The sequence below is a fragment of the Prinia subflava genome, chromosome 3 (assembly GCF_021018805.1).
Source record: "Prinia subflava isolate CZ2003 ecotype Zambia chromosome 3, Cam_Psub_1.2, whole genome shotgun sequence".
Taxonomy (NCBI): domain Eukaryota; kingdom Metazoa; phylum Chordata; class Aves; order Passeriformes; family Cisticolidae; genus Prinia; species Prinia subflava.
In genome coordinates, this window is record NC_086249.1 from 30,650,424 (window position 1) to 30,677,481 (window position 27,058).

The following is a 27,058-nucleotide window of genomic DNA, read 5'->3' on the forward strand; positions in this document are numbered from 1 at the left end:
TTTAGTTTATTTTCCACATCTGTCAATATTTTCAGGTCCATAATCATTTTTTCTGTATCCTCTGGCTTTCCAATGTCTTTATTTTAACTCAATCTATTTTAGTATCAGCATATCTCTGGATCATGATTCTTTCCTTGCTTTTCATTCTCATCCACCTTGAGCCTGGGGCAGGTTTTTGTCTTTTTTTTTTTTTTTTTTTTTTTTTTTTTTTTTTTTTTTTTTTTTTTTTTAATATGCTAGCAAAATTATGTGATGATTAAGATGACAGTCTGTGCATTCAGATTCAGATTTGCCATCTTGCACTTGCAGCAAAAGTTTTAAGAGACTTTTGCTGAAAACAGCAGTCAAAGCCCAGCACCTACTCTATGCCTCCTAGTATGACAATACCCCACAGATATTTCTCAAATTCTTACTATAAATTACTTCCATGAAGGTATAGCAGCTCCTGCAAGGCACCTGAGGGCCAGGGGAATTTAGCAGCTGGTCTTTTTCTACAGTGTTTCTTAAAATGTTAGAAATTCAGAAAATTTAATTTGAGTTAAAAGATGTATCCCAGCTCATACTCTTTCTACCTGTTTTCTAGAGCAGTGAAACTACTAGATGTCAAAGCACCGTATAAAGGTGTTATAATTATCTCTGCTTTCATCTTTTAGTGTTAAAAGAATATAAAAGGTGCTCTTCAAGAGAGAAGCTGAGATGCTATAAAATGAAATTATTTCTTCATGAGCATCAGGCAGATCTGTGGCATAAAAGGACAGCAAACATGATATAGTGTTCTACACAGCTCTTCATCTCCCATTAGCCTTTTGCTTTGAGACGAATTAAAGGTGGTACTCAAATCCATGAAAAATATTTACAGTGTTAGTTTTTTCCTATTCTGTTTACATAGAAATATGAATTTTTCATTATTCACCATTGTCTAAAATATTTTTTTAGAGTTTCTGCCTTTATGGGATAGAGTACAAATTTAATTCTTTTTTTTTTTGCAATAATATTAGGACAATTTCTTTAACACTTCAGAAAGAGAGTTCCCTTTACATTATCTCATTCCTCTATTTACAGATATGTGAGATGAGTACACTAAGTTTCAGCTATCTGCCTCAGCAGGGAGCAAGGTCAGAACAGGTTTCAGAGGTCTTTCAGAGGGACAGTACCAGCAGTGACCTCCAATACAGCAGGACAAGAAGCACGGACTTTATTAGCCCTCCCACAAGTGCCTTTCCTTGGCCTCAATACAAATACTCCCCATGGAGCCTTCAATGCTCATGAAGACAGAATTAGTGTCTCACTGGCCTACAAACCTTGGCTACTCTTTCCAGAGGTGTAAGAGGGTTTGTGTGGGAAGGTTTCTACACAAAATTTAACCAAACGTTACTTCACAAAAACTCTCAGCTTCCTTAACTGACAGCTGATGTTGCAGGATTTGGGGGCATTATCTGAAATGGCCTTTTCTGCTGTACCTTTTGTTCATAACAACAGTCAACATGAATTATTTACCTGTAAGCTCACTGTTTTTTCACTGACATCTTATTCCTGCAGGTGACAAAGATTACTTTGGCTCAGAAATTCAGATGTAGGCTGTCATTCCTTACCAGGGGTTTCTCGTAAAATTTCAGAGCAGCCTGTAGGACCAGCTGTGTCGTACTGCGGTCTCACAATTTGCATATCTCTGTAGGAACTCACTCGCTGTCTGTTTGAATCTTCTTCATCCTGTCAGTTGCATCTGATCTGGGTCACCACAGAGTATTTTGGAGAAAGCCCAGGACACCCAGTCTGCCTGTCCAGTCACATTTAATCACAAACTAGTGATTCTTCATTTCTTACCTGCTGCTGCAGTCCAGGTACACCATGACTGCCTGATGCAGCTGACAATTCAGATGCTGTTCAGAAAGCAGTGTTTCGGATGCTGACAACTTCAGATTATTGCAGTCTCAGCACTTAGTACAAATTCACGTAGGCATTTAAGCTGTAGGCATTAAACACGTAATTTTTAAAATGCTGGGCATCCTCTTATGCGTTGCAACATATTTTGAGAGGTATGAGTTTCCCCCAAGTCATCTGCTCGTCCTGTAAGTTTCCGTGAAATTTTATTCAAGCTCAAGTTGATTAATATAAGAGAGCACAAAAATTAAAGTGTGAGTGGATAAATTTGCCATTAACCTTTTTATTTCTCCTAAACTCTGGCTGGCAGCATTTTCCCAATGGTAAGCACTGGTATGTCCAATTTCTGCTCCCCTCTCATTCTTAATTTTTGGAGTTTTTTTCAATGTTATCTACTCGCTACTGCCAGGATCAGCAGGGGGTGGGGATGTGAAATGATTACAAAAACACATTTTTGGCTGTTCTTTTGGCTGTATCAGTTCCCTCATCCTGCACACAGCAGTGCCTTCCTGGCAGCTGGAGGGAAGCTTGCCATCACACAAGAGTGGAACAAGCATCTGACAGCAGGAATATTCTGTAATGCAGTGTAACTGACCATACTGATTTTAAAATCTATTTTAATTAGTTCCTTATAAAAACTGCATGGGAAAAAAGTCCACTCCTGCCACTACAGGTTAGTCTCACACAGTAAAACTGGCAAGAGAAGAGATTTTGTAGTCAAAATTGTACATTAGTTTTAAATTTTTTTGACTTTCTCACTTATCTTTCTCAATATGATTCTCCTACTTTACTCTTCCCAATTAATCTCATATGCAGGAAAATAATTTTTTCACCCCAAATTCTATATTCATTCTCAGTTTAGGACATTATTTTAAGTCATTTGTCTATGTAAAATTTTGTCCTTATTTTCTCTCAGACAAAATGCTGCTTAAAATCTTGAGAAATTATCTAAATTTTCTGCACCTTAATTTCATTTTGCATAGAGGATTCAAAAACTGGCCTGCAAGCTTGCAGATGTATTGCCAATTTATATTTGTAAAACATTTTGATGTCCTTGAATAAACAGGTGCAGAAATGCAGCATAAAATAAATCATGGATTGGATGGTGATTTAAAGACCTCAGAAACACTGTATAGACCTCTGGCATAACACTCATAAAGAGTACTGAACACTAGAATGTATGCTTCTCTTCTCACAGTCACCCCAAAACTCTTCACTGAACAGATTAAAAAAGCAGGCAGTCACCCGATTTCTCCCAAGAAGAATGTTTATTTATAAGAAAAAAAGGACTTGTTACTTTTGAAATCTGGTTAAATTTTCTAATTAAAAAAAGTATGATTATAGAATGAAGGTTTTTTTTACATACACATATATCAGGGTTTTGTTAAGATACTTCTGTTAAAAAAAAAAAACCAAAAATGGCACATCAAGTCAGAGGTTGTACATTCAGTTAAATGCTTCAAATTTAAAAGTACTGATAGGATTTTAGAACAAGGGTTATGATTTTATGGGGAGTGACCCTTGTTAACAAGCAGAGAGGGAATTCTCTGTGATAAAGTAAGGAGTACCTAGAGAGAGAAATAGAAGCCAAAAAGTGATGAACAGTATTTCTCTCAGTCATGCTTTTAGCTCTCTTCCAGCTACATCCACCTATTGCTTTGCTACTTTATTCTCAAAGGGGTGAGAATCTTGCCTACACTGATGGCAAGTTCAACAGCTTGAAAAATGCGACTCCAAAGGCCATTTAGGCTATGAGGAGAAAATTTAAAGTAGAAATACCTCAACTAATGGAAAAAGGTTGTTCTGACCAATTGGCCATAGCAGTGTGATTAGCGAGTTTGTAGTTTCAGAGCAAAACCTGTGCCATGATTGTGTTAGCCAGACAGCCACAGACAAAGGGTAGGGAGCAGAAGTTCTGAAGAGGACAAGTCTACAGCCAGGCTTGGGCAGCTTTGTTTCAGTGTAAAAATGTGCTTTACTCTTTTCTTGACACACTGGTTCATGATGATCTCAAATTCAACATAGAAATGTGAGCATATACATGTTTTGGGTCAAATTGTAAAATTTACAGAAAAGCAGAGTAATGTAAAAAAGTAAATATAAATAGGAACAGTTTAGTTCCTCTTTGAAATTATTTGCATGATTTTATGGTACCACTGGCTGTCTTTTATGACTTTTTTGCTACACATTTAACTGTCTCGTCTTCCAGAATCATATTAATGTAGTTATTTTCAAAGGAAACAATTTCTTCTCAGCATGCTTCCTTTGTGCATATTGAAGCACTCATAATAGGAACAACTATGCAACGCACTTGAATTATGTTTTTAGGACAACAGAGAGGAAATAAGCAGGGACTCCCAACACCTTTCTTTCTGCAGATTTTTGTTACCCTTTTTTATAACTTCAGAAAGAAGAAATTCAGCACAGCAGACCACATGTAGAGAATTTCATGCATTGCCTTTATGATAAGGAAGAAGAATAAAGAATAATAAGGAAGCAGAGTTTTTTGTCTTGGGTTTGGGAGTGAGGCTGGGTCAATCTCTCTGTTTTCCTTTACCAGAAAGGAAATGAGTGATTCCTCTTCTAATATGTTTCCAGCTTTTGACAAATGTCTGGTCTGAGACTCTGGAGCAGACTATTCCCTGCTTAGGAATGACAGGCACCTCGTTCACTTCCTTTATCATCCATGCACGAGATGTAAGCTAGAAGCAGTTAGTCACCTGTCATGCCTTTTCATATCTTCACACGTCTGTGATTGATGACCTGTCAAATGCCAGCTAGATTCAAAGATTTATTTTTAAACTCAATTCCCCATGTTTAAGTACATTATCAATTATCTGTCATTTGAAGCAGAGACTTTGTTATGACAGATCTGGACTTCTATTCACACTATGCAGAATTTTACATCCCTTTAGCAATGCCTTTTAGCTACTTATTCTCTATGATTTGGAAAAACAACAAATGATAACAATAAAAAAACAAACAAAAAAATCCCAAACCAGCATTTGATAGCCTTAAGTTAATTATTGTCATCTATCACCATCTGTGTTATAAAAAGTTATGTGGCTACAGTATGAAAACCCAAAAGCTGACTTTTAATCATACTTTTTTATTTCTGCATATCAATGCTCAGTTTCTCTCTGAGTCATATAATGTTTTCCAAATTATAAGATCCTACAAATAGCTGTCTGATTGACTGACACATTAAAGTTCTACTTCTGTGCAAAAAATTCCCTGTTTTCTGATGGATTATTTCATGAAAGTTAGGTATTAGTGATTACATATACAGCTATCAACTGTCTGCCTTTGAAAAAAAAAGACTGTTTTGATTCATTTACTGTGTAATTTATGTTCCTGATGAATGCTGGAAATCTCATGCGTTCTGTGCTTAAAAACATTAAAAGCATTTTCTCCTTTGACACAGGAATTAAAATTAAGACACTAAGAAAAATATGTGCAAATACCTTATCAAATTCCCAGTCATTCCCTCATTAAATAAATAATGATTTCCTTGTAAACTGAGAAAACTACATGAGACACAACTTATGACAATCTCCTTACCATAATTCAAATATCTTAAGTCTTGTAAATTATTAAATGTTCTATTGTGTCTACCAAACATTTGTCTTAAATTCAAGAATAACTAACCCAATAATATATAGTACTGCAATTTAATCCATTGGACTTTATTAAATCAGGCAGGTTTCTATTCTTGGCCATATTACTGCTCACTACCTGGTACCATCACAGTACTCCCTTTAAAGTTTGGAGTTTGTTAATTTTATTCTGTCTCTTTTGATTTGGGCCTTTTTCTTTTAATGTGCTTTGTTCTGAGAGTAAGGTAAGTCTTGTAAAGGCCATTAATTTAAGCTTTTTAATCGATTAGGTCTTTGCACATCAGCTAGAGACTTAACACTTTGTAATCTTTGACTCTAACACGGCAATCTTTTCTTGCAGCCTACCCCCACTGGGTGGATAAACTCAATGACACCCAGTTAGACAGTGGAGATCCGCTCCGGTGGGAGTGCAAAGCCACTGGAAAGCCAAGGCCCACGTACCGCTGGCTGAAAAATGGAGCTCCTCTCTGGCCACAGGTACACTAGACAAGGAGCCACCTGTATGTGGGATGCTTCTCCTTTCACTCAGATAGAGTCAGTTAAAGAAAGTACTGAAAAGCTCTTCAGAACTTCTTTTAAGTTCCTCAGAAATTACTGTTTGGCTAACGCAAGAAGTGTAATGACCATCACATTTTCAACTCAGTTTGCTCTCTGCAAGTAACACAAGTCATCATAAAGACATTAAAATGGTTCATGTAAGACTCCTAGAATGTAAAGTGTTTTACTACAATCACCTGATATATTTTAGAATTAGACATAAATAAAATTCTCTTTTTCTTTTAAAAGACCATTGATGGCATGATCTTTTTTTTCACTTTTGTTTTTCTCTTTCTCTCACTGAATCATCACAGCATCATCCCACATCATGTGGTTTTTGCCTAATACTTTTCCATTTTAATAGTCTCAAATTATTTGGAGTAAAGAAAAGTTGTGTAAATTTATTTAATCCATTTTTCCAAATTAAAATAAAGCTGTTTGATTCTGGGAGAAAATGTCTATATTTGCAAATGAACTCAGAGAATGGATTTATGAATATAAAAGATGTAATGTCTTCCTTTCCAGCAGATGTCCCTTCTATCTCTCTGTGAACATCAACCAATTATGCAAACAGCCAGAAAGGAAACATAAAAACAGTTTACTTTTGAAGCTGTGAGGCACTGAAAATAAGGTTACTCTATTCATTTCTGCCTTTTTAGATGGAGCTATTAGTGCTGAAATTGAAGCAATTTAAATATCTCTACTTTTTGGTTCTCTGATTTTCCAAACCATTAGTTTCTCCTGGCTCTGAAATTTCAAAATAAATTTTACTTTGAGCTGTGTGAGGGCTAACCACAAACTGAATTTTTTATGACCATTTCCTCTGCATTCCCAAACAATTTATGCCTTATCAGTTTTAACTTACAGCAACTGTTATAATGAAACTTAGAGTTGTTTTATAGAAGTTCAAATTATTCATATTATAGCTTCATGAAATACTTCCATAAACAGCTATTGATGTCCCTTCTCTTCCAGTTGTGGTAATTATTTTCTACTAGTGGGCCTTTCAAATAAGAAATTTGTACTAATAATGAAAGCAATTGGATCCTTTCATTCTTACTTATTCAAGCAATCTTTCATACCTACTTTTACAAAAATAGCACCGTAACTGAGACCAACATTTGCTACATATTTGAAGATCATCAGATATATTACAGCCACATATGATTTCTTGCCTCCTTAAAGTTCCCAGGATAAGCTGCTTTTAAAAATCATGTAAGGGTAACAACAAACAAACAAGCAAACAGAAAAAAGGAACTTTTGAATATAGTGAATTTACTCTGAAAATATTTACTGTCTAATACTTCTTAACTTTTTATTCTTGTAATTTCTTTTATGACAAGAAAAAGGTAAGCCCAAGGGAACTTGTTGCTCAGTTTTATTTTTGGTCTTTTTTTGTCACTTCACCTTAAGCTAATAGCCCAGAAATTTTCCAGTGCCTTTTTGCTTTTATAGATTTTTTTTTTTAATTCTATTACAGAGCAGGATTGAGATGATTAATGGTGTTCTGATGATCCACAGTGTGAATGTCTCAGATGCTGGAATGTATCAGTGCTTAGCAGAAAATAAGTATGGTACGATTTATGCCAGTGCCGAGCTGAAGATTTTGGGTGAGTATTGGAAAAGAACAAGCTGTTTCTTTTTCCCCTTTTGAAGATTAATTTTTTTCTTAGACTGCTGTGACTAGGAACAGCTTCTACCAGTCCAAACAGCAAAGATAAAAGCAGTTTCTTTTTATTCTTGTAACTTATGTGTGGGTGAGTCCTTTGTTGCCCCAGAGGGCATAGGGCCTTCTGTTAGCCAAAAATTTTCATTCATACATAACTGACTCAGTAACACTTTGTGAATATTTCTCTTATAAGGCTATTTTAATTCAAATAAATGGAAAAATATTTTTTACTTCCTCAAACGTATGTGCAGGAGATGAACTTTAGAAGAAGTAATGTACTTTAATCTCTTTTAAAATATACTTACTTCTACTTTGGCCATTATTCAAAAGTAATTATGCATGATTTTAGTTTCAAAAAAACTTCTTATTAAATCACCAAAACTGATTGAATAATGTAAATTACATACTTGGGTGAATATCCTCCACAGAGAAGCAAATACACTACACAGTGTTACTTGGAAATACAATTAAAATGTCATTATCTAAAAGCTGAAGTAGGCAGTTAATGACGAAAAACTTGAAGAACTTTTCACCACTCTAATTTTCCTTAAAGTGAACTGTAGCAACATGCAATGGAACAATAGTGATTAAGTGCCCTTCCAAAGCATTAAGTGAGACAGATATGTAGGACTCATACAGAATTTATTGTGGCACGATGTAGCAGCAAGAAAGGTGTCCACCAAAGGCCTTTAATGGCCATATCAGAGATCAGACCTGCACGTGAGACTCATTCCAGTAAACTCCCAGTCACATGAGTAACAAAACTATAATTGCAGAAGTATACTGTATTTCAGCCAACATTTAGCTCTTTTGTCAAATACTGTTTCTAGTACATTTCAGCTATTTCCTAGCTGGCCAACATTAGAATTTCACTGATAAGTCTTAAAATAATTTCTTTATAGCCATAAAGTTAAAAGCCAAGACCAGTGATTGTTCTCTTTTCATCACTTTTTTTTTTTTGGTAATTTGTGATTCACGCAGCAAACCTATTGTCTAAAGCATTCTTTTGGGGTTTTTTGTATCTGTTTTAAAATAGGTATACCTAGTATATCAGGTAGTAGCACACTTTCTTTGATCTTTTTTAATATCAGAAATAGACCATGTATATTGCTGCAGTAAAATTAGCTTTTCATTTCCTCACTTGCAAGATTGTACCCTTGTTAAATTTTAACCATAATATTGTATTTAAAAAGCAATTGTGTTTAATTTGCTCCCTTACCAAAGGGAAAAGAACAGAATAAATTGTCCATATAAATATCTCTGGTATGAGGATTAACTGAAATAATGGTAGGAAAATCCTACATGTTTGAGGCAATGAAGTGTAATGTCCTGGTTGGCATAGCAGAGATAGGGGCCTTTGGCTTTGCAAAAATATTTTGAGAAAAACACAATCAAATGAGATTACTTGAGAACTAATGTTCTTTCTTGGTGTGAAATTACAGTAATTAGTATCATTTTGTAATGCATTTAGCTTTTGTTTGTAAACAACGGGACTTCCTAAAAAGATAAGTACTAAGAACAAGACACTGTTAAATCTCTTTTATTAAGAAGTTCTCATATTCAAATTTCCAGTATTCAGACAAATATAAGAAGTGAAAGCAATAAAATTTCTCAAACTACTATTTTTTGTATGCATTAGCTCTAGAGAGTGCATTTTAGATAGTTGTGGAATTAAAACTTCTTTTCATTTTGAACTATTTACCTCTAACAAGTTTTTGCTAAAAAGAAAAAAAAGGATGGGAAAAGTGTAACTAAAACATTTGTATTTTTTGATTTCTAAAATTGTTTGATTTCACAAGTAGTTTTACTCTAAACTGCTGATGTGAAAGATTTCTCAATAATCTGCAGATGGATTAAGTTATAAACCTACCACATAATCCTGGCTGCTGATTTCAAATGTTTTGTAAAATTTCAACCTTGACATAATAATGCCAGAGAGAAAAATGGAGATTGCATTCCCAAAACCAAATCTATTTTTCTAATCTTCTGTTAGACCATAATGAAACAAAAGGTGCTGACTGTTCTCTGTGGAGTTAATGTACTTCTTTTTCAACAGCTTCAGCTCCCACCTTCCCACTCAGTCAAATGAGGAAAACAATAATTGTTACCAAGGGCCAGGAAGTTGTCATTGAGTGCAAGCCACAAGCCTCTCCAAAGCCAACTATCACCTGGAAGAAAGGCGACAAAGTGTTGAGGGAGAATAAGAGGTCAGAAGTCTATTTGATAAACTAAATATTGTGTTTGCATGTTGGATTCTGTGATACGATATGAAAATGCAGCAAGTGACAAGAACATGCTGAATGTTAGCCTGGGTATGGCATAATTATTTTGTCAAGCTGATTTGTTTGACAGTAGTACTTTATAGTTTCCACAATATTGAAATGAGAAATCTTAACATGAAAAGATGTTGCTACTTTGTGGGTTCTTATCTCTATTTAATGTTATTAATTTCAAAAACCTTTCAATTATTCTGTAGAACTACTAGAAATTTAGTATATATGAGTATCAAAAGCATAGAGGCTGAAGTTTTCTTGAACATAAAATATAAAATGTGCTTATCCATTTGAAATAATTTTAATAAGGCAGATTTACAGCTTGATCACAATGGAAGTCTATGAAAGAATAACTTTAAAATGATTCAGGGAAGGAAAATATAATTCCATTATAAGATTTAATTATACTGGTAATTTCTATACTCAGTAGTACATCTGTTTAACAGATTGTGCTTGATTAAATAAGTTCTGTCCAGCTTTGTATGATAAAAGTAGTTTAAGCACTGCAGGTAAAATGCCAGCTGTAATTGCACTTTACAAGATTGCTTATCTGTACACTAGAATAGTTTTGCCACTCTGAACATGGTCTTTAAATACAAAGAACAATCTTTTCCTCTTTCTGGTAATGTGGTATGTGAATGAACCATTTAAAATGACTTGTGTAGTATTAATCAGAAAGATAAAAGCAAGCCCCTGTTTTGTTGAATGTTTGCAGCACTGAGAGAGGCAGTAGAGTGCATCTGTCCTCATTAACTGCAAACGCTATTTTGTTGAAGTGTGCTGTATTTTCATTTCATGACATTTGTTTTGTTCTGAGAAGGAAAAATGGGTAACTTCTTGTACCATATTGAATTATTTTGAGGAGGGGGAGAGAGCAAAACAGCCTTATATACAACATTTTACTAACAGGAGTGAGTTGTATCGTTTATACTGACAGTATGACAGATTCACATTACAAAGGAGCAGAAAACATAAAATATTGTGACACTGATTTCCCTATGCTCTACCTACACAGTTGATACTTTTCACTACATGACCTTTTCCTCCCATCTCCACAAAACTCACTGTGGTGTCTCTGATCACCATGAGTAAAATGCATTTTAATCCAAGACCAGTAAAGCATTTTGGTAATTACTTCATGTCTGTCCAAATATAGCTTAACTCTGAAGTTAAAATCTTAAGGAAATAGATCTGGAGTTTCAGTTTTTGGTAGTTATAGCTTTTGATACTTGCTTGTTTTGACAGAGGCTGGAATGGGAAATGGTGAAACGTGAAAAATGAAAAGCTGGTTGAACTATTTCAGATATTTGAAAGAAGAGGGTTGCATTCAACCTAATTTTTTAGTCAGCTGTTCAAGGATTATCTTGTGGCATTCACAGTAGTTTCCCTGCATCTACTGTTTGTATAGGGGTGGTCATGAGAGAAATGTCAGTTTCAAGGTAATTCAGTTCTGCCTGAATACAGTATACTTTAAATAAAAATAATAGAGTCTCTTTGAAGAGAAGGTGAGGAAGCCTACAGTGATTTGAGACAGGAAGTGTAAAGCAATGAAGACAGTATTTGTGTTTCCATGGTTTGGGCACTCTGAGAAGGAAGGAACTCTGTTAAACATTATAAAAAGGAATACGCTCACGTTGTAAACGTATCAGTATACTTTAAAAATGGGCTTTCATTTTCTGTTGATAAAAATCCCAGAAAAAAAAATAGGAACTGTCATCTGATGAGTTTGCATGGACTATGAAGTCCTTAGAGATTAAAAAATAATAATTCATTCTAAAAACAGAAAAAAAAATGCAGTTAAGTAATAAGGAAAGGCAATGATAGAACAGCATAATAATGTTTTTTTCTTCTCTGTCTCAGCTTTTTTTTCTCTTCTAAAGTGTGTGTATCAAGTGTACTTTGTGTTTAAGTTTTGTGAAGTCTGTGAGTGCAGAAAAGGAATTTGATTCTTTTAGCAGCATCAATAAAAGAGATCTTCCCCTCTACAGCAAAGAAAAAAATTCACTTGACCATTAGGTCTGCTATTATCTATTCCATGTCTTCCAAACTCTCTTGCCCCTTAGGTGTTTTTTATACAACAAAACCTGGTTGACAATAAATATCTCTGGCACGTTTCCATAGGTAACTGAAGAGAAGTTTGATTATTCCTGTGGGACTTGTGGCTGAGTGCAGTTCTCACTGCAGTCGGACCTCTGCTCAAGCTCCTGAAATTTAATGAAGTCTGAAAGCCTCAAATGTTTCAGATTCATTTGAAAGTCTTGCACTTGAGAACATAACTCTGGAGAGCCTTCATTAGCTTCATTTCTTGGTCTCTTTTACCTTCAAACAAATTATACAGTTCAAGGCCTTCATATTCATAGTACAGGTATGATGGGCTTGATCCCCAGAAATCATTTTGAGCAGCCAGGTAATTTGATTCCTCTTGGAAGGCATCTGAATATTGTAACAGATTTTCTCCATTGAGTTCCAAACGTATGCCAAAAAAAATTAGGATATTCACTTATGTCAGTTATTTGTTGACAAAAAGCATGGCTCCAAGTTTTACAATCTCAAAATATATTAAATCTGATGAAATTACTCCTGTAGAAAGATAGTTATTTAATAAAGTTTCTGAAGCATTTACAATTCATTCTATTAACCAGAGAAAAAGATCATGAACAGATGCAAAACAAATTAAATAAAATATATTATATTAGAGATCTTCTGTGCAGAAGACTAGAACTTCCAAAGATCAAGGCATAGTCTGTGCATCTTACTGATACAAGACGTTTAGTGATCAGCATTTGAGCGGAATTCAAGTCTCTTTCATACATCATTATCTCAGTGAGTCATTCATACATTCAGTCAAAGATAACTTCATCAACAACTTCACATAGCAGTTAAAAGAAGGGAACTTTTATACTTCTATTTTGGAATTAGAATGCAGCTGAGCACAACATCAATGTCAGTGGTGTAGGTAGAGAACATATTTAAGCAGCATATTTTTGTTAATCACCTCACAATAATTAAAATGCGTAATTATCTTTACTAACCACTTGTCTCTGTCCTCTGTTGTCTCATAGGCTAGTAGATGATTGTGCGACAGTTATAGCAGGCTGTGATAATGTATGTTCTGGCTCTTGATTTGAACAATATTTTGATCCATAACAATTTGTAGAGAATTTTGGAATCTTTTAGTTCATAAGTAGTTTTGGTTTGATAGGAAAGGGGATTATATTGGAATCAAATCCTGAAAAAAAAAGTACTTTCTTTGATTTTTAGTAAACAGTTTGGATGGAATTTTGCTTTAGAAACTAAATGGGAAGAATTAGGCCCTTGGGCAAGAGTTCACTGACCAAAAAAATATTTTTGTGACATTTCTGAAATATTTCGATCAGATACTTCCTAAAGTGTAATCAAACCACCATTTATTATTTTAGCATCAAATTCTAAACAAGACCAAGACCCAGCCCATTCAGATCACAAAGCCATCCAGAAGCCTATATATCATTAAACATTTTTTAACTTATGTATAAACTAAAAGAAAGCAACAAAAGTGATGTTTTGTAGACCATAAATGTTATAATGCACACTGGAATGGACCAGAATTTGGTGTCAGTTGCATCGACATAGATCACGAGCTCTACTAACAAAGCCAATTATTAAATTCAGGACAAACTTTTTATTAGATTTTTTTCAGTTCCTGTGTTCAGGTATTGGGCATTTTATAATGATTTACGACTGCATAAATTTCTGTGAGCCAGTACTCCACAAGCTGTAGTCTTTCTCTTCACTTTCTTAAAAACATCTTCTTTCCTTGTCTAGATTGCCTTGTAGTGGTGACTACAGCCGATGTTTAAACAGATACACCTGAGGAGTCAAAAGTGTTGAAAAGTCTTATAAGTCCTTGTTAATCTGGTTTTTGTGCTTTCTCATACAACTAAAACATTCTCCTCATTAAACTTATATTAAATTTTTACTCTAGCTCATTATTTCCATTACATATACATTAGTTATAATTAAAATAAAATAATTTGAAAGCATTCTAGCAGTGAAAATGTTCTCTTTAGTCACTATTTTTTCTTCTTTATTAAGACTAACAAGTAATAAAAATAACAATAATAATAATAATAATTTAAAAAGCACAGTTTAACCAAAAAATATGTCACTGAGGAAGAAAGCAAAGGAGTATCTGAGACAGCAGGACTTTTCTAGTCCCTATTCTATGCTGCTTTGTTTTGCTTTTGTTCTTTTCCTTTTGAAGCTTCTCAAATTACAATGCATTTTTAATCATTGGGGTTTTTACGCCACAATTTTTGTGCAGATTAATATTTCATCTTAATAAAAATCAAAATATAATGATGACCTAATAGCTATGTATTCATTGGTAATGTAGCTCTGTGTTTATGGATTTTTTACTTTCCATATGGCTCAGTGGCACAGTCTAAGCTTTCTCCTTCACCTCACAGAACAATCTGTGCAGAAAAACACTAGCAGTCTCTGAAGGTCACATTCACCATAGATCACCCAGGGCAGAACAGTGCCAGTCTCTCTGTGGCCACTGTGTAATTGCTCATATTGATCCACCTATGTACCAGATTAACTTTTGCTGAAGACCTAAATACACTAAACATTTCTGAGGGAAAAATAAGTGGTAGCAAAACTCTGCCTGCCACTTCAAATCAGTCACTTTTCCTCTGGAGCAATTAGCTTCTTGTGTTCCACTTCTGGCTGAAGGAGTTCTGGATATAAGATGAGAAAACTTGATATGTTAAGCAGCAGAGGGAATTTCAGATATTTTGAATGTAATAGGTTGAGTTTGGCCATGACACAAACTTCAACATCGTTATTCTTGCAATACACAATCACAGTGGCAAACTTTTTCCTTTTTTTCTGAAAGAAGTAAAAGAATTACAGAATAGCAGCAAGTGGCATGGAGCTCTGGATAGCACCTGATCCACTGCCAGGATCAGAGCAATGTCAGCGAGAACAGATTGCTTAAGGTCATGTCTAGTCAGGTTTTGAATAACTCCAAGGAGGGAAACACTGCAGCCCATCTGGGAAATTTGTTCCTATTAGAGTTAAGCACCCCTACAGTAAAACAACAAAAAACAAAACACCGAAAAAATACATACCAAAAATACCAACAAACAAATGAACAAACAAACAACCCTTTTTTAATATTTAAATGGAATTGCGTGTGTTTCAGTTTATGCTCATTGTCTCTGTCCTGTCACAGGGCACCACTAAGAAGCATCCAACTACATCTGCTTACTTCATCCCTTCAGAGTGGGTGCATCAGTTGATCAGTGCCTTTAACAGCTGGGAGGCTCTGGTCTGTAATAAATATGACCATATAATGAATTTATATTCATGCTTCTTCCATGACACATGAAATTCTCCATTCAGATCTGTGCCAAACCTCCCTAGCCACCAAAATTCATATCTATGCATGGAGATGTCCATACAAAAACCTGCCCAGTGTGTATTGCCATGTTGCAAAGTTCCTTTCTGTTTGTCATATTCTTCCTTTACTATGTGCCTCCCCTGAGGTGGTTGGGACTGATTTGCAGCCATAGAGAAGCCTGTAGAGGCTGTGCATTGAACAGCAAAGTATTAGACATCAATAGCAAGTGCTCCGACAGTTATTCTCATAATATTACAAATAAAAGTGGCGGATAATGAAAATAGGGAGATAGGGATATTTGTGAAGTTACTGGACTTTAAAAATATGGAGGATTATTTATGAGGAAATTTTGCCTTCATAGATATGTGGGTACAAAATTGCAAGCCATACAGTGACCTGTGAAGAACAGGAGAACACTAAACGGTGCTCATTAGGTGAGAATCATTGTCTACAGGTACTAAATTTAGAATAAAGACTCTGGAGGGGACAAAGTGTTCAAGCTGCATGTAACAATACATGAGGGAGTGAATTTAGGCTGCTAAAATGTTGCCTTGAACTAAGCTTGCTTTATTTTACTTTCTTTCCGTTTTGTTTCCGTAACATTCGGCAGCTGTAAAAGAAGTCAGAGAAAAGAAACAGAAGAAAGAGATCTTTTACGGGAACATTAAATTCCAAATACGAATATTATACAAAGACACAGAGAAATATGATGTTATTGCTTTTTACCTACCTCCAAAGCAATGCTGAAGTCTTTGAAACACAGAAGTAGCTGTCCTGAATGCCTGGATATTTCATCTGTCCCTCTTTGCTGTGTAATTAGTGGAAACATAGAGAGTACTTAAATCTAAAAATATCATCATTCAAAACCTTAGAAAGAGACATGTTTTTATAGTCTTCTGGTCTCTCAAACTCCTTCATTTCCAGTTTTGACAGGTTCTTATTACAGTTTTTCTCTTCATTCTACTGTAGTTAAAGACCTGTCAATGTTTCTAAGTTCCTATTTTAATACCTTTTCAGCTTAATTATGACGGGAAAAAAATCAAAGGAAAAGGAGGGTGTTTCAGAACAGCAGCAAGAAAAAGATTGAGTTTGCAGGCAAAATTTGTATTCAGTATTATAAAATGTATTGGTTTGTACATGTGTTATGCTTTTGCATATGAACATGGAGCATAGGTATATATTATATGCTTTCTTCATAATTATGGTGGTAGCTTTCCAAAAGAATTTTAGTTCCATCTAACTGTGGTTATCATTTGTTTGAACTGAAAACTATGGACTGTAAAGGCAAAAGAAAGTTGATATGTAAAATGGATGGAAAATTATTCTGAACCATATTTTTTCTGTTTATCTATTGGTCACTGAATTGCACTAGGCTCAATTTGTTCTTGGCACAAGCTTTCTTGTATTTGTGCTATCAGTCACACAGACAGTAGAGTAGCTCAGCCAACTACCATTCCAGTTTTTTATAAGAAAAGAACCCTTTATTTCTTCATACTAATGAAATATCTTTAGAGTTATTCCAACTACAGGGACAATCTATTAAGCAGTTTGAAGATTTTACTCCAGTTAAATATCCAAAGAAAATTGCTATTTATAAGTTTTAATTAGTTTAAAAATAACATTTCCCACAGAATGCCAAATATTTCATCTTTTTGTATTCAAGTAAATTATTACCTACAAGATTCTACATGACTTCTCTGAACTGTCTTTCTTCCCAAGAAGGGTATTCAGGACAATAGGTTTTATTATTTGTGCTTAATACAGAACTTCATATACAGATGACTCTTTTTAGGGAAATAAATCTTGATTCAAATCAGAATTATATGTTTAGGTAACAGTGCATTGAAGTCTACATTTTAGAAATACATTCTCTTCTTCGCATATTGGCTTGATGTTTGAAGAAGTGTTCCACCACATCTTGCCAATTTTCAGTTCAAGCAGAATTTATTGGTGTGAAGATAGATACACAGCTCCCTACAATAATCCCCGCTGCCATCCAGCTGTTTTAGCAAGTCTTACATAATTATCCTTTAATATCTATCAGGCACATGTGGGTCTGTTGGACCTCTTCAGGTACCTGTAGACTAGACACTAATACTTGAGGAGTTGATTTCCATCCTGTAGGATCTTGTTTTTAGTATTTCCATGAAATTGCACTTCCCTTTTTTTTGACGCAGTTACTGAACTGTAAGTATCCCATCTATATTCTAGGGCCCCAATTAAAAGAAAAAGCTGAAAAGCTCAATCATTTTAAGTTGCTGATAACACAAGACATTTGATCTACTGTCTATGCCTTGAATCTGCTGACAACTAATTATCACTTGAGCAAAAAGTTCAAGAAATTTGATTTTAACTGTGATTCATTTCTCAGTTGTAGTTAATGGCTGCCTGTTTGTTCACCACACAGGTAGAATATGAGTCATCAGTGGCCTAAAGGTTTTTCTTTGCCTAAGGCTCTTCAGAATGACTTTTAGCATCATTTGACCTTAAAAGAAGCTTCATCTAAAAATCTTAGGAATTTAAACACTTAAATTCATGCTACCAACTCATCCACAGATTCCCTAGGGAAAATTTAATGATCAAAACTAGTGAAGAAAGAAAATACCCAGGAAATAAAGAAGGAGAAGCTTCATGACAGAAACTCTAATCTTCCTGAGAGAGTTCTGCAAATCACTTCTTTTCAATTTTTGCATAAATCATGGTCTAATTTAGCTGTGGCAGGCTCATAATGGGAATTAGAGAGCTTGTTATAAAGCAGAAAAGGGAAACAATGATAACCTTGACAAAATAGTAAAAACAAATGGCAAGATCACGACTCCTTGACAAAAGGAGTCTCTTACACAGCAGCATTGTTTTACTAAATGAGCATATTACATGAGTTTTTACAACATAATGATTTGGCCACACACCTGAACAACTCCCAATCTTCACTCATGTTTTCTTACCAAGAACACAATTAAGGAAACTGTACAATACCCAGAAATATTAAATGTTGCATGCTTTATGGACTTTAGGCAAGAAACTTGCTTTTCTGTATCTTTGTGTGCAGTTAGGGGTAGTTTCAGTGACAAACTGCCAAAATTTCCATCTGTCATCTCAGGCCTCTTGATTTACAGTAAAAAAGATTCAGGAATCCAAGCCTGGTGAAAAATAGCCCCTTTACTTCACCTAAGCTTTGTTGTCTGGTTTTGGTTTTTTTTTTTTTTTGGCTAGACCATTACCCTTGTCAGCAGATCATACAGATGCAGTCTTGCTTGTGCCAGAGCAGTCCAGGAAAGACTGGAGTGATGAGCCATGGACCGGGACAGGTGTTCACAGCAGAGTGCCCAGGACAGCACACACACTCAGTCTCTCATTTTTCTGCCTATACACACTCTGCACCAGTAAGGACAGATGATTTACCCACACATGTAAAAATCCGCCTTGTAATCCCAGCTGGGATTTCACCGGGATGCAATCAACTGAGCTATTCAGCAGTTAGTCCCTGGCTGGATTTTAGCCCCCCTCAAATAGTCCCTAAGCATCTTAGGAGTTTCAGCATGCCAAAAGCCAGCCCTGCTACCCTGTCTGCATGCTGCCACCATGTTTTAAAAGCCAACATCATTAAATATATGAAAGCATTTCTGTGATAGCTGACTTCACTATATGGGGGGAATACTCCTATTTAAATTCCTGATGGAGAAATAATCACTGTTTAAGTGGTACAGCATATGGAAGTCCTACCTCAGCCAGAGTCTCTGGGCATTATCACTGAATTGGTCACAAGATAAGTAATAATTTCTATGGCTCAGTGACATGTAACCATGCAGCAATAAACTGTTTCAGGCTCCAGGAACCAAGTCAAATTTTAAATTAGAAAGAAGTAGAATGTAAAAGAAATTCCCAAGGCACGGTGGGAAAGTTGTAACATGAACCCAGATATTTTGGACTGAAAATTTTGTCAGACTCTAGAATATGAGCATGGACTTCAATTCTGTATTTTAGTTTATAGCACATATTGCATTTTAAGTGATCCTTAATATATTTTAAATCTATCAGTCAGCATCCACGATCCGTGTGGAGGATACAAAGATCTACACATGGGCTGTCAGAATTCATTTTGCCCTGGAAAATCTCCTTTAAGGGAAAATTCTTCCTTATCTGTCATATATCTAAAATAATTAGGGTGGCTTTTCAACAGATTATCATCTGTTGCATCTAGATGTAATGATCTTTGTATGCATATTGTAAAATTTATTATTAAATTTCAAAATTAAATAGGAAATTTTGATGCCTCTGGCATCTTCTCTCACATTATGTTCTGACACTCTCCAGCCTGTCAGTCTCAGAAATCAATGGACTCACAGTGTTTACATGCTAATTGGCCCCAGAGAAGGAGAACAAGTATATGCATATTTTTAAAAAGTTAGATTTATTTTGCAGAAAATTAAATTCTGTGCAAAAAACTTTAACAAATTATTCATTATTTATAAAAACAGTATGTTGGAAACTGGCTTTCTAATGGCATTAGTAAAAAAAAAATTAAAATTAAAAAAAAAAATTTACAGTAGTCTAGAAAACAATGCTACAATTAATCCACATAGTCATGATAGAAGATAACACTTCTCTCAAGATCAAGGATCTTCAGGTCTCTGCCTAAATTCATAAACACACTTTAATCCATAAATGACCATAAATTTACTATCCAATCAGCAGTCTCAGTGGTGTATTTCTAAGCAATATATGGCAATGAAGCTATGTATTACCCAGCAAAAAGACACTCTGGTCAGAACAAGGAATATCTGTCCTGTTTGCATTTTGCATACTCTCAATTACTGTAGAACCTCAGTCACTGGTGTTGTCAAGGTTCAGATTTTCTTCACTGTGAAAAATAGAAACTGTATTGCCTCATGAAAATTTTATGCCATTTTATCTACAAAGAAAGCCAAAGTATTCCTTGTTTTAAGTAGTATGAAAATAAGTATCACAAATCATTATCTCACTATTACTGATCACAGGCTACATTCCTTGTCTTTTAACGGTATCAGTCTCATGTTTGCATTTGGACAAGAGGTGAATTTAAAAGAATTTTAAATGTAATGTTTCTCCCTAGTAAATCATAGCAAGAAGGAAAGAAGTTGACAATATATATGAGAAACAACATGAGTGATCTATCACTTTTAAATTGAAAATTCACTTACCACTGGGAAAGATACTATCTCTAATAAGATCTAGTTGTGTATAACATGAATTTTACAATAGCATATTACCAGTATCAGTGAAAATCACATTACTCTGATATTAGTGACTTCCATATAACTAGATTTTCTACATATTTATCTGAGATTCCTGTATTTCTCATTTTTCATTTCAAGGGTTGTGTACAGCTACTGTCCATGCAGCAAATAAATGAAAGTCAGAGGGAAAAGAATCATAAATATATTGGACACGGGAAGCTTAAAAATATACTGAGGCTTATTTTTAGTAGACTAGCCTTGAAAAAGAAAAGAAGTTCTAGTAAAGCAAGCAGTTGAGGCCTCTGATATTTGTGAAGGCTTTTAATGAGCATTCCTCAACCTTGCCCTTCCCTTCCACTTTCCACTTGCTAAATCCTTTTACAAAATTATTTCTCCAGTTTCTGGTTTTCAAATTTAACAAGTAGAGCTTCCAAGTTAATTAATATGCCATTTAAATCCAATTATTAAAAATATTTAGTAAAATTGGCACCAACATTAATATCTGCAGCACTTCACTGGACCTAATATACTAGTAGGCTTTTTTTTTTTACTCCTGCCACAGTGGCCTGTCATCTCTGTACAGTTGCTAATGTGATTTTGTGTGTGTGCTCACTGACTATCATCTCCCTGCCTATGCTCACAGCAGACATAATCAGCCTAGAGGTGGGAAATGTATCATTTATATTTTACCAAAGTGTCATTAAATTAACTGTGCCAAAATAATTGAAACATATTTAAAGCATTTTAAATTTGGACTTTTTTGATAAAAACTCAGGAAGATATATGAGAAAAGTTTGTTATTTTCACATGTGTGTGTGACTTAAGGTCACATTCCACCAATTCTCCACATTACATAGTCTGAAAATGATGATATGGTATTGTACCAATGTACAAAAGTGATGGGGTGTGATAGAAGTATGGTTATGTTGGAATCAGAACATTCTGAAGCTAATAAGTGTTTGATGTAGCTGCCATAATCCTTCCAGTTTTACCAAGTTCTCAAACCATTGAGCAGAAGGATCTTTCATGACTTTTTTTTTGTTATTTTTGAGGAGTGACCTCTTTGAATGTTCTCAGATCTATGCATTACTTATTCTTTGACAAGAACAATTATCACTGTTCAAAGGAATCTCTCAGACTTTTTTCTGTGACTGTTTATTAATCTCATATTTTTACCCTTTGTGTTTTTGCAATTTCATACTTTTTACTGGTGTGAAAAGTGTTATTTTTTTTCTTTTTGTTTAAGAAACTCTTCTTCCCATGGAGTAAGTCTTCATGGTTTTTCTAGTTTAGAACTGAACAAGTTTTCTCTAGCTTGACTACAAAGTTGTCATTATCCAAAAATTAATCAGTATTTCTTCTTGTCTAGCAAAAATCAAGACAGCTCTCCTCACACTAAAAATTGCAAAAAATAGATTTCAGACTAGAAAGAGCCCAAATAAGCCTATAAATAGTCTCAGCCTGTTTTGATAATTCTTTATCCCTTCTGTCTACAGAAATGAACATTGTCATGGCTTAGCCCCATGCAGCCACTTGGTAACTACCCCACCAACAAGTTCAGGGAGAGAATCAGAAGAGTAAAAGCCAGAGAACTGATGGATTGAGGTAAATACAGTTTAACAGGGAAAGCAAATCCAAAACATAGCCCCATATTATCTCTACTCTAGTCAAAACCAGCACAATATCCACAAATTTCTTGGACTCATTGACAACTTCTATTTTTCTGATACATAACTACAAAACTTTGAAACACTTTTACTTTTTACTCTTTTATTGTCAGCAATTTTTTAAAGCTTCCTTTCTCTGACTCTGGTACATCTTTGCTCTGAATGGATCCTAATATCCTTTAGTAACCATCCAAAGTAACCATCCAAAGTCCAAATCATTCACAGCCATCAGTTCAAAGCAAAATGTTTTGGAGCTAGTTAGTAAAAACATTATTAAAAAAAAACAACTAAAAAAAAAAACCCACAAAAATAGCTTTTTTTTTTTTTTTTGTATTGTTCTGGTATTTTGCACTGCTCCCAGAAAGCAAGACATTAAAGATTTGAGATTGGAATCAGTTTCTAGAAGCCATCTAGTCCATTATTCCAAACGAAACAGGCCTAACTGCATCATGTTTCTCAGGAGTTGGTCCAGGCAAATCTTGAATATCTCCATGAATGGAGATTCTACAACCTGTCTTGTCAACTTATTCCAGTATTTGGACACTTTCACAGTATGCTTGCCTCTCAACATGTTGCCACATATTCTAGTTTGTATCTGTTATAACTTATCCTCAATTCCAGCTCTCTCTTCCCCATGCTCTCCAACAGATGGATATAAGCAGAAGAAATTAAAAAAAAAAAAAAAAAAAAAAAAAAAAAAAAAAAAAAAAAAAATCTGGTTTGACCTTCTTTTCTCCAGGCTGAAGAAAAAAACTTCAAATTTTCCCCAACCTCTACTCATTTGTCATGGACTTTCACCCCATGAACATCTTTGTGTATCTCTTCTAGTATGTCAATGTAATCAGTGTGTCAGATACAATCCCAAGAGAAAAAGTGCAAAGTAGAGGGAAAAAATTGCCACTCTTAACCTGCCAACTGCCTTTTACTAAGGCCAAAAGAGGCTGACCTTTTCACTGCAAGGGCTCATGTCTATCTTGGTGTCAGCCCAGATCCTCGGTCTTTCTCTGCAGACCTGCTTTTAGCTAATCATGCACAGAGCTCTTCACAGATTTAGAACTTTATAAAAATACCAAGACTTGTCTCAGTCCCTTTCTCCACCTGCTGAAGTGCATCTGAATAACAATCATATTTATCTATCACCCTCCCCATTTGGTATCATTCGTGAACTTACTGCATGCAGCCCTTGCCATTGTACATGACATTTATAGGACCAGTAAACAGCAGCAGCCCCTCTACAGGACTGTAAGGAATGCCAGCTAGTAACCAGCCACCAGCTGAATTTATATTACTGTGTGCAGACCTTCGAAATAGAGTCTAACCTGTTCATTCCAAAGACCCACACAAAATAGGCCCCATTACACAAATGCTTGGCCTAGGATCAGCTGGCCTTGATGCCTTCTCTGATGGGTATTCCTCCTCCTCAGCTGCTCCCAGGGCACTCTGCCTGTCCCAAAGTTACAGATCTACAGGAATAAATGACCTACAGGCCAAGGTTTAGGAAGACTGCTCTTGCCTGAAATCACGCCTTTCAAGTCTTCCCCATCTTGAGAGGGAAGACCATTGTACCATTGCATCAAGTGCAGTTTCTAGTTGACCCTCATATCTTGTTTCATGTAGCCTGGGCTTTTGTCTCTTCAGGGTCTCTGAGAACAGCCTGTCAATCACCTTTCCATCCTCTCTGATGTCCCACAGTCCACATGCACTGCTGCTCTAACAACTCCTGGCTCTGTGGCAGGGCTCTCCAGCCTGACAGGTACACGGGTGCCTCTAAAGCACCAGCCAACAGGGTGTTCAGGTCAGTTCTTGGCAGCAGTCAGCTGAAGGCAGAAAGCACAGGCTGTCCTGAAGCAGAAAACCACCAAGAGAAGCCTCCTCTTTGCTGAAGGGAGCAAAAGTCTGGGACACAACCCTCACCAACAGCAAATCACCAGCAAATGCCAGAAAAAGCTCTCAAAAGAAGGTGGGAACTGTGGCAGTAACAGCTAGTTCCCATTTGCTGTGCTTTGTGGGAGCTGTGTTTGCTCTATAAATTCTTTTTTGATTGCCCATTTGTATTTTCTCATCTGGGATAGGAACACTTTCTCAAATTATGTTTTTCTCAGCACTTTCCTGGTCACTTCATTTTATGTCCATGTTATATTTATAAAGTAAGAATAAGTTAAAAAATAAAATCAACTTTTCTAATTAACTCTTATTTTAAATCCAAGCTAAACTAAGATTTTGCAATTATTTAATCAGAGGATGAAAGAAAGAATTCGTTTTACTGTGAATGAGTGATGGCTTGGTGTTAGGGAGGGCTAGTAGGAAGGTAAATCGTTCACCTGAAGCTTGAATCTGCATCAGACAGGTTTGTGCAAGGCAGTGGTTGCTCAATAGCAGGCTGATGGAGGAGCCAAACATGATTCTAGGACATGAAAACCCTGTACTGTGGCATCAGTGACATGCATCAGCTTGGACTTCTCTTCAAATGGCATAATAGTCAGTGACTCACTTCTGGTTGAGATTTGGATCCACTTCAACTCAGAAACTGAAATTGCTTATGCTGTAAAGCAAATTTTGCAATAAATAAAGCTTAAAAAGTATCAACATTGATGTACTTTTATTTTACCTTGGACCTTAAGTGGATTCAGGAGAAATTATGCTAAACAGTTCATGACTGCTACACTTCATGACTGACATTTCTGTAGCTCCAGACTAAACTCTGACATCCTATCTCCTTGTTTTAAGATTTCTCCTTATTCTCCTTATTCTGATTTCATGCATCACTAAGCTCTGAAAAATTCTTGTCTCAGAGCACAATATGCACTAATTTTGCTCTGACAACCTTGTAATTGGAATTCTAATACTTACTACATTTTTTTCTAGGTAAAAAAGAAGGGAGGTAAAAGACTTCCCTGTGATAACATTGCCTGAGTTATACGACCAGAGATGCCATTTTTCACTGTTGTGTATTTAATAGCAATTAGGAATAAACTGTACCAGGTACTTTCTCTGTACTATATACCTTTCAGAAGAAAAACAGTATTTCTGGAGACTTAAAATTCCTAGTATTTCAGGAGGTAGAGTTCAGCATTCAGAAAGATACATCAACTGAAGTTTTTATCACCAGATTCCCCTTAGTAGTGAATTTATCTTGAGTCAGGTTTTGAACACTTCCTTACTTTTGCATGCAAGGCACAGTGTGATGTAGTTGTGTTGTTGTGGTATGTTTGGCATTTTCATTCTGTGCCCCTTTTCAGGATCAAGGCCCATACAATAGTTCTTTGTTGTCCACTGATTACCCACTCAGGGATATCTTACATCCTCTTTGATATTCCATTAATACACAGCTGTTTCTAAACTCTGTCAGCTTAAAAGACTCACGCAATTCAGACTATTGAATTTAAGAACATTTGCTTTTTTCTTTAAGACATTACTCCTGCTTCATTTGTGACTTCTGCATTGTGGCTCAACTGCACTTTCATGTGGCACTGAGATAAAAGCATATACTAGAAAGTATTAATCCAGGGTATAATTCTCTTCATACTGAAAAGAATCCCCTGTGTCTAATACAAAGTCATATAAAAGGAAATACTTGCAACCACAGCAGTAAATGGATCCTTATTTATTAAAATTCATTTATTCCTTAGCAAGGGACTTCCTGTTCAGCTGAATATAATTTGCCCTAATATTAATGAAAAAAATTGTCACTGTAAAAACATAATATTGAAATGAACTACTTCAGACACCTCCAACAGGACCCCAGAGTGTAGGGAATTGTGTAATAAAACTGACTATATTCTGAAAGTAAAACCACCATTCACTTGCAGATCATATCCTCAATTTTTTTAACTTTTAATTCTGCAGTTAATAAATTTTAATTTAACCCCATCTGTTTGTTACTTTTTCCTTATGTGTGTGTTCATTTCTGTATGCATGTGCACTTTTTTGTTGGGTTTTTTTTTTCATGTAGCTTTTTTTTTTTTCTATGAATGAGGTATAATTTTAGGAAATAAAACATAAAATATAAATTTAAAAAAGACTTCTAACAAATCATTGGAGTTAAACTCACACATGGGAATTTTTTAATGACTGTTACGTGGCATTTTATTTACTACCATTCACACAGGTTTGTGAAGAGATAAAAAGCATATTAGCTATATTCATAAATATTGAACTTGTGGCACCATATTTTTTGCCCTGTCATCCATTTGGCCTGAAAACCCTGGGTATTATCCCCAGGCGGTTATTCATCATAACATGCTTTTTTAATACTTTCATTTATTCTGTTCATCATTACTTTAAGAACATTAAGAGAGAAAGTATTGTAGTTTAGAGGCTTCATTTTGTTTCCTTTCAAGTGATCCAAACAGCTGTTCTTTCTCCCTGCTTTAAGTCTCTGTGTAATGCACCCTTGTTCATCAGTGTGTAACAAAGTCTAGTTCACCTCTCTATATTACCTTAACTACATCATGGCCCCTTTTCCAATTTCTGTAATAATTTTCAAGCTGTTTATTTACCTAGTTTAGTTCTGGAACCCTTTCCCAGAAATATTTTGTTTGCTTTACTTAAGAAATTCCAAGAAATTTCCAATGAACAAATTCATTCCAATTTTTTTATCTTTAACTTAATAAAAATAATTTTACTCTATATTCCAGTCCTTTGTCCCATGAGTAGCTTCCCAAGGTTTCATCTGTAATCAAATCACTGAGCTTCTACATTTTTCTCAGGTCTAGTATCCAGGAACAATGCTGGAAAAAAGAGTCAGTTTTCTATCCTGTTCAGGAATACCTGCATTAACCATTAACCATTTATTATTCAATCCATGCCACA

The 27,058-nt window shown here is 35.2% G+C and overlaps 1 protein-coding gene across 6 annotated transcripts in view; it reads left to right on the plus strand.

Moving 5' to 3' along the window:
- The window catches only part of CNTN5 (contactin 5), a 605,427-nt gene that overhangs the window by 476,395 nt on the left and 101,974 nt on the right, over nt 1-27,058 (plus strand). For all 6 annotated transcript variants that reach the window (XM_063394532.1, XM_063394528.1, XM_063394530.1 and 3 more), the window contains 3 exons: nt 5,839-5,975; nt 7,516-7,645; nt 9,761-9,911. In XM_063394532.1, the coding sequence (XP_063250602.1) occupies nt 5,839-5,975; nt 7,516-7,645; nt 9,761-9,911 (418 nt within the window). The remainder of the gene's footprint in view (nt 1-5,838; nt 5,976-7,515; nt 7,646-9,760; nt 9,912-27,058) is intronic.